Here is an 8,952-nt window from a genome sequence, read left to right as displayed (position 1 = left end):
TTTCCAATTTATTATAATCGATTGAATAATTATTATTCCATTCTGAATTTAGTTAGTTTTACGCTTGAACCATGCTTCAACCTGGGTTTCTTTTGATTGGGATAGAGATGCATTTCATCACATAAATCTCAAAGAAAAAGAATAAACACCTACGTAGTTACGTTTCGAGCGCTAGATGGCCACGAGTGCAAAACAAAAAGAAAAAGACGGAATGGATAAAATGATTAAATTTTTTTTACGTGGCGAACCGATTGCCATAGGAGTCGGCTGCTTATCATGGCGTGTATACACCGGCAAGCAAATGGCAAAGGCTAAGAGAGCGATTTGGGATACTCCATGCTGAATTACTGAGAGGTGAGAAAACAAAACCTTTATTTGCAGTTGAGTGTCCTGATAACTTGAATCTCTGAACGTAAACAAACTGCAGTCCTATCACGTCACTGTCAAATGCCGGACTTGTTTGACTTTGAAGATACGAAGCGAAGGCAAAACCTGGTCTCTAGGTGGTCGGCTAAATATACCGGCCAATTGTACTTAGTAGTTTTCTGTTCGTATTTCGAACCACAATGATGAAACTATTTGTTGACTACAGTTTAATCATAATTCCAGCAATTTTTTGCAGTTTAACAATTTCTGGTAAGTTCAAAGAAGACAGTAACTCATTGATGATGATTGCAATCCTAAAAAGAAAATAATTTATGATTATTAATGAATAGATGCTTCTGCTGATGACTGCTTTCGGCGATACTATGGTGAAAGTAGTTTTGTATGTGTGTGTAATGCCACCTACTGTGACAGTGCACCAAGTGTCGATGGGCCTCTCCCAACCGGCCAAGCCATAGTCATTTCATCCACACAAAATGATTCAAGGTTTCAAACACACTACCTGCACTTTGACATCCCTTCAAATGAATCCACAGGTATTATTTATTATATTTGATTTTTCCTTCCCAAGTTAAGCACAACTGACAAGTGCTCATTTCCTTGTGGTAACACTGGTATCAGTTTTTCAGATAACAGTGAACGCCTTCAAAACCTACCAAGCTATCATCGGATTTGGGGGAGCTTTTACAGATGCTGCTGGTATTAACATAGCAAAACTCTCATTTCCAGCTCAGGAACTTCTTCTTAGGTATACTAATATGAATTTATAATAGGTTGGGTACATGACTGTGCCTCTAACATTAATGCAATGTGGAAAGCAATTTGAACCTACAAGTGTTCTATGTGATTTTAAAACAGTATTGTTGAAACGATGTTGATAACTTTATGGATAACACAGCTCGTATTTTGGCACTCTCGGCATCGAGTATGGAATTGGGCGTGTCCCTATTGCTGGCAGTGATTTTTCCACGTACCCTTACTCCTACGATGACTTCCCAGGAGACACGACTCTTTCCAATTTTAGTTTGACTGAAGAAGACCTTGTCTTTAAGGTGTGAACACCAAATCTGCAACACACCTTTTTAATTATGTTTATTTTTTGGTAATTTTTTTCTCCTATGAATAGATCCCGTTCATCAACTGGGCTAAAACAATCAGTTCGAAACCAATTAAACTTTTTTCAAGTCCATGGAGTGGTCCTGCCTGGATGAAGAGTAATAATGACTTCTCCGGCTTTGGTCATCTTTTACCGGAAAACTATCAACCATGGGCAGAATACTTCGTCAAGTGAGTCACACTATATTATAAAAACTCTTTATTGTATCATTAACCCATGAAACTAGTAATCAGATCATGTAAACAGGTTTTTGAAGAATATCGGAAGCATGACATCAATTTTTGGGCACTCACTGCACAGAACGAGCCTAATAACGGACGAGTTCCAGGTATGCAGTAACCTTCCATTATTCGTAAATCAATATGTACACGAATCACACATGTTCAAAATTTCAGGATGTTCATGGAATTGTATGGGTTGGAGCCCCGAAGATCAAGCGTTGTTTGTAGGCCAAAACCTTGGCCCAACGTTGGCTAACAAAGGGTTTGGTGACGTTAACATCATGGTTGTGGATGACCAGCGGACGTTTATGCCTAGCTGGCCCGAAACGGTAGGAAAATGAATTGTAATCACTATATGATGGTCCATCACCATTTCGCTATTTACCGCATTTCGCAGGTACTAGCAGATCCTGAAGCCAATAAATACGTCTCCGGCTTCGGTGTCCATTGGTACGCAAACAATCTGGTGCCACCTTCCGTTTTGACCTCCACACATGAAGCCTTTCCTGACCGGTTTATACTTGCCACAGAAGCTTGTAATGGTAAGCTCACAGATTTCATATTTAAAAACGAAAATCTTATAAAATACAGCAATAAAACATTATTTTATTGTTCAGGACCCTATGAAGAACCAGTCATTATGGGTTCGTGGGAACGGCTGGAATCTTATGCACATGACATTATTGAGGTTGACTTCTCCTTTCTCTTTTGATATTCAATTTACTAACGGTTTGCTAACAGTAATACTTGGCTCCCATGGTTTATGACACTAGGACCTCAACCATTGGGTTGCCGGTTGGGTGGATTGGAATCTTGTTTTGGACGAAGGTGGTGGACCAAACTGGGCTGAGAACTACGTAGACGCACCAATTATTGTGAACAACACCGTAGACGAGTTCTATAAGCAGCCTATGTTTTACGCAATGGGACATTTTTCCAAGTACATCCCTGAAGATTCCATCAGGATTGAATTGGAAATAAGTGATAGTACTAGGAGCTTGTTTGGAACGGCCTTCCTACGTCCGGACGGCAAACGATCGATCGTTATTTTAAATCGGTTTGAAACAACAATATTTCGTTTTTTTTTCTTTCGAACAGGCCTTTTCTAAATACCTTTTCCTACCTAATATTTAATAATAGCTCGGATGAAGAAAGGATGATTTCGTTGGTAGACGCTGATCGAGTCGATGGAACGCTTACATTGATTTGCCCAGCCCGATCCATCCATACCATTGTATACGTCTGATTTCTATTGCACGTAGGGCAAGATACCACACTGAAATGGCCTCTGGGTCTTCTAACACATAAATATCCATCAAAATTTGAATACAAATCGTATTTTATTTAGATTTTTGAAAAAAATATATAAATAAATAAATAAATAAAAAGTCAGCTTATTTTGTCGGGCTTATTTTAAATCCCTATACATCTGATCACGATATAATAGGAAAGCACGATCGTCCTATCCCTTTTGCTGGGGGGCGGGTGTTTAGTAGGGGGTTCAAAGATTCCCCACCAGTTTCGCTAGTGAGTTGGGCTGATCGCCTATCAGGGAGATAGGCGATCAGCTTTATTCCGCTTCATGAAAAGTTTTTTTTTCCATTGGATTTAGATCTTTATCTGTTTGCTATTCTAATAGCAATTCTGTGCAGGTAAATGGATCCTAGCTTAACTATCAAATACAAACAGAAAAACTGGGAAAGAAGAGAAAGCAAGAAAGAAAAATAACAAGTTAGGAAGGAAGAAGTGTGTAAGCCAAAAGTAAATGATCCCACCCTCACCCGGACAACTGACTGAAATGGAGAACTGCAGCTAATGTGACTATCGTCATGGAATACTACGTCAGTAGTGCAGTTCTGAGTTTGTCTTTATTTTGCCCGTAAGGTAACTTTTGTATTGAATTATATCATAAAATTTTCTTTCGTTTTTAACTGCATCTCATTTAGCAGAAAAAAAGATTGAAATAGAAGAGAAAACTACCGTAAAACGCGTTTTGAAAAAGCCGAGCAAGGAATAAGCGAACAGTATTTAAACAGATTATTGTGCAGTTGTGCACTCAAAAGATAAATAGTAAAATTTAATTATATTTCCTCGACAGATTTTACCTGATAATTTGCTTGAAACGATCTTTGATTATCTACTGTTACGGACCTCAATGTAGAAAATACGTCGCGTTCTGGAAGTATCGCAGTGACCAGTGCGGGTGAAAATTGGCCACAACTCGTGTATAATAGGCTAACTTATCCCATTTGAAAGGTTTCGGGAAAAAAGATCTGTAGGTAAGTCCTGTCAATATTTTCCCGCAGCGCATTCAAGAACGGGGCTTAACACCTTGCATTTCTATAGGAAAGACTAAGAAATAATTAAGATCAGATTTATGAGTAGCAAAACAAACCACGGAAAGTTCTGAGAGCTGAATCTTAGTCGAAACGTTCCATTTCATCGTGTAGCGAATTCTTGAAAATTTGGCACTTGAAATGTTGGCAATATCCTGACGTACAACGTGCCACAATAATTTTGCTCCTGGTAGCAAAATTAATGGGAGAAATCATTCCTCAAAGTCGTTAGCCTATGTTAAATCCACCTAAACAAGGCTAAGTAAGACTACAAATGGCGGCTTGCAGGGTTGCCGGACTACATGAATACTGCTTTTCGCAACGTGAAAATGGTCTATTAACGAAAACAGTTCTGTAAGCGCACCAACTTCATTTATGGTTTTTAACATGTAAATGAAAAACTATAATACCAATAGAAAAAAAAACCTGATTTCCGTGATTTTCATTCAATTCTGAATCTAAATCATGTATTTTAAGCCAAATTTGAAATTTGGCCAAAAATGAAAAAGTGGGAAGGGTATAGCCTTTCCACTTTTGCCAAAATCGGCCAAAAATGACATCTCTTGAAATTCTCCAAAAATCAGACGGTATAATCGACATTGAACGCCGATTTCGATTTAGTCATTGGTTTTCTCTTTAGACTAGCCGTTAAAAAAATTAACGAAAACAGTTCTGTTAGCGCACCAACTTCATTTATGGTTTTTAACATGTAACTGAAAAACTATAACACCAATAGAAAAATAAACCTGATTTCCGTGATTTTCATTCAATTCTGAATCTAAATCATGTATTTTAAGCAAATTTGAAATTTGGCCAAAAATGAAAAAGTGGGAAGGGTATAGCCTTTCCACTTTTGTCAAAATCGGCCAAAAATGACATCTCTTGAAATTCTCCAAAAATCAGACGACATAATCGAAATTGAACGCCGATTTCGATTTAGTCATTGGTTTTCTCTTTAGACTAGCCGTTTAAAAAATTAACGAAAACAGTTCTGTTAGCGCACCAACTTCCTTTATGGTTTTTAACATGTAAATGAAAAACTATAACACCAATAGAAAAATAAACCTGATTTCCGTGATTTTCATTCAATTCTGAATCTAAATTATGTATTTTAAGCCAAATTTGAAATTTGGCCAATAAATTTGGTTTTTAAAATGTAAATGAAAAACTATAAGACCAATAGAAAAATAAACCTGATTTCCGTGATTTTCATTCAATTCTGAATCTAAATCATGTATTTTAAGCCAATTTGAAATTTGGCCAAAAATGAAAAAAGTGGGAAGGGTATAGCCTTTCCACTTTTGCCAAAATCGGCCAAAAATGACATCTCTTGAAATTCTCCAAAAATCAGACGGCATAATCGAAATTGAACGCCGATTTCGATTTAGTCATTGGTTTTCTCTTTAGACTAGCCGTTTAAAAAATTAACGAAAACAGTTCTGTTAGCGCACCAACTTCATTTATGGTTTTTAAAATGTAAATAAAAAACTATAAGACCAATAGAAAAATAAACCTGATTTCCGTGATTTTCATTCAATTCTGAATCTAAATCATGTATTTTAAGCCAAATTTGAAATTTGGCCAAAAATGAAAAAGTGGGAAGGGTATAGCCTTTCCACTTTTGTCAAAATCGGCCAAAAATGACATCTCTTGAAATTCTCCAAAAATCAGACGACATAATCGAAATTGAACGCTGATTTCAATTTAGTCATTGGTTTTCTCTTTAGACTAGCCGTTTAAAAAATTAACGAAAACAGTTCTGTTAGCGCACCAACTTCATTTATGGTTTTTAAAATGTAAATGAAAAACTATGAGACCAATAGAAAAATAAACCTATTTTCCGTGATTTTCATTCAATTCTGAATCTAAATCATGTATTTTAAGCCAAATTTGAAATTTGGCCAAAAATGAAAAAGTGGGAAGGGTATAGCCTTTCCACTTTTGTCAAAATCGGCCAAAAATGACATCTCTTGAAATTCTCCAAAAATCAGACGGCATAATCGAAATTGAACGCCGATTTCGATTTAGTCATTGGTTTTCTCTTTAGACTAGCCGTTTAAAAAATTAACGAAAACAGTTCTGTTAGCGCACCAACTTCCTTTATGGTTTTTAACATGTAACTGAAAAACTATAAGACCAATAGAAAAATAAACCTGATTTCCGTGATTTTCATTCAATTCTGAATCTAAATCATGTATTTTAAGGCAAATTTGAAATTTGGCCAAAAATGAAAAAGTGGGAAGGGTATAGCCTTTCCACTTTTGCCAAAATCGGCCAAAAATGACATCTCTTGAAATTCTCCAAAAATCAGACGGCATAATCGAAATTGAACGCCGATTTCGATTTAGTCATTGGTTTTCTCTTTAGACTAGCCGTTTAAAAAATTAACGAAAACAGTTCTGTTAGCGCACCAACTTCATTTATGGTTTTTAAAATGTAAATAAAAAACTATAAGACCAATAGAAAAATAAACCTGATTTCCGTGATTTTCATTCAATTCTGAATCTAAATCATGTATTTTAAAGCAAATTTGAAATTTGGCCAAAAATGAAAAAGTGGGAAGGGTATAGCCTTTCCACTTTTGTCAAAATCGGCCAAAAATGACATCTCTTGAAATTCTCCAAAAATCAGACGACATAATCGAAATTGAACGCTGATTTCAATTTAGTCATTGGTTTTCTCTTTAGACTAGCCGTTTAAAAATTAACGAAAACAGTTCTGTTAGCGCACCAACTTCATTTATGGTTTTTAAAATGTAAATGACAAACTATAAGAACAATAGAAAAATAAACCTGATTTCCGTAATTATATTCAATTCTGAATCTAAATCATGTATTTTAAGCCAAATTTGAAATTTGGGGCCAAAAATGAAAAAAGTGGGAAGGGTATAGCCTTTCCACTTTTGTCAAAATCGGCAAAAATATTACATCTCTTGAAATTCTCCAAAAATCAGACGACATAATCGAAATTGAACGCTGATTTCAATTTAGTCATTGGTTTTCTCTTTAGACTAGCCGTTTAAAAAATTAACGAAAACAGTTCTGTTAGCGCACCAACTTCATTTATGGTTTTTAAAATGTAAATGAAAAACTATAAGACCAATAGAAAAATAAACCTGATTTCCGTGATTTTCATTCAATTCTGAATCTAAATCATGTATTTTAAGCCAAATTTGAAATTTGGCCAAAAATGAAAAAGTGGGAAGGGTATAGCCTTTCCACTTTTGCCAAAATCGGCCAAAAATGACATCTCTTGAAATTCTCCAAAAATCAGACGGTATAATCGACATTGAACGCCGATTTCGATTTAGTCATTGGTTTTTTCTTTAGACTAGCCGTTTAAAAAATTAACGAAAACAGTTCTGTTAGCGCACCAACTTCCTTTATGGTTTTTAACGTGTAAATGAAAAACAATAAGACCAATAGAAAAATAAACCTGATTTCCGTGATTTTCATTCAATTCTGAATCTAAATCATGTATTTTAAGCCAAATTTGAAATTTGGCCAAAAATGAAAAAGTGGGAAGGGTATAAGCCTTTCCACTTTTGTCAAAATCGGCCAAAAATGACATCTCTTGAAATTCTCCAAAAATCAGACGACATAATCGAAATTGAACGCTGATTTCAATTTAGTCATTGGTTTTCTCTTTAGACTAGCCGTTTAAAAAATTAACGAAAACAGTTCTGTTAGCGCACCAACTTCATTTATGGTTTTTAAAATGTAAATGAAAAACTATAAGACCAATAGAAAAATAAACCTGATTTCCGTGATTTTCATTCAATTCTGAATCTAAATCATGTATTTTAAGCCAAATTTGAAATTTGGCCAAAAATGAAAAAGGGGAAGGGTATAGCCTTTCCACTTTTGTCAGAATCGGCCAAAAATGACATCTCTTGAAATTCTCCAAAAATCAGACGGCATAATCGAAATTGAACGCCGATTTCGATTTAGTCATTGGTTTTCTCTTTAGACTAGCCGTTTAAAAAATTAACAAAAATAGTTCTGTTAGCGCACCAACTTCATTTATGGTTTTTAAAATGTAAATAAAAAACTATAAGACCAATAGAAAAATAAACCTGATTTCCGTGATTTTCATTCAATTCTGAATCTAAATCATGTATTTTAAGCCAAATTTGAAATTTGGCCAAAAATGAAAAAGTGGGAAGGGTATAGCCTTTCCACTTTTGTCAAAATCGGCCAAAAATGACATCTCTTGAAATTCTCCAAAAATCAGACGACGTAATCGAAATTGAACACTGATTTCAATTTCGTCATTGGTTTTCTCTTTAGACTAGCCGTTTAAAAAATTAACGAAAACAGTTCTGTTAGCGCACCAACTTCATTTATGGTTTTTAAAATGTAAATGAAAAACTATAACACCAATAGAAAAATAAACCTGATTTCCGTGATTTTCATTCAATTCTGAATCTAAATCATGTATTTTAAGCCAAATTTGAAATTTGGCCAAAAATGAAAAAGTGGGAAGGGTATAGCCTTTCCACTTTTGTCAAAATCGGCCAAAAACGACATCTCTTGAAATTCTCCAAAAATCAGACGACATAATCGAAATTGAACGCTGATTTCAATTTAGTCATTGGTTTTCTGTTTAGACTAGCCGTTTAAAAAATTAACGAAAACAGTTCTGTTAGCGCACCAACTTCATTTATGGTTTTTAAAATGTAAATGAAAAACTATGAGACCAATAGAAAAATAAACCTGATTTCCGTGATTTTCATTCAATTCTGAATCTAAATCATGTATTTTAAGCCAAATTTGAAATTTGGCCAAAAATGAAAAAGTGGGAAGGGTATAGCCTTTCCACTTTTGTCAAAATCGGCCAAAAATGACATCTCTTGAAATTCTCCAAAAATCAGACGACATAATCGAAATTGAAC

At 35.0% G+C, this 8,952-nt stretch overlaps 1 protein-coding gene and 1 long non-coding RNA gene across 3 annotated transcripts; both read left to right on the top strand.

Annotated features, from left to right (window-relative positions):
• Positions 1–228: 228 nt before the first annotated feature.
• Positions 229–3,114, top strand: LOC116929131 (lysosomal acid glucosylceramidase). Of its 2 annotated transcripts, XM_045178153.1 has the most exons (12): positions 229–354; positions 428–636; positions 717–920; positions 1,006–1,132; positions 1,283–1,436; positions 1,511–1,671; positions 1,735–1,829; positions 1,897–2,051; positions 2,120–2,264; positions 2,340–2,410; positions 2,496–2,779; positions 2,863–3,114. In XM_045178153.1, exons 2-12 carry the CDS (start codon positions 567–569, stop codon positions 2,966–2,968), a joined length of 1,572 nt encoding a protein of 523 aa, XP_045034088.1. In that variant the 5' UTR covers positions 229–354; positions 428–566; the 3' UTR covers positions 2,969–3,114. The 2 variants fall into 2 exon arrangements, with proteins under 2 accessions (XP_045034088.1, XP_045034087.1); XM_045178152.1 differs by having other exon boundaries at positions 2,120–2,410.
• A 192-nt stretch (positions 3,115–3,306) lies between these two features.
• LOC123475487 lies at positions 3,307–3,986 on the top strand. Its single transcript, XR_006650608.1, has 3 exons — positions 3,307–3,606; positions 3,672–3,746; positions 3,821–3,986. It is a non-coding gene; the product is annotated as an uncharacterized LOC123475487 (long non-coding RNA).
• Positions 3,987–8,952: the final 4,966 nt, after the last annotated feature.

Source organism: Daphnia magna, linkage group LG8 (genome assembly GCF_020631705.1).
Source record: "Daphnia magna isolate NIES linkage group LG8, ASM2063170v1.1, whole genome shotgun sequence".
Taxonomy (NCBI): Eukaryota; Metazoa; Arthropoda; class Branchiopoda; order Diplostraca; family Daphniidae; genus Daphnia; species Daphnia magna.
The sequence above is the reverse complement of the archived record's forward strand: the minus strand, read 5'-3'. Positions and strand labels throughout refer to the sequence as shown.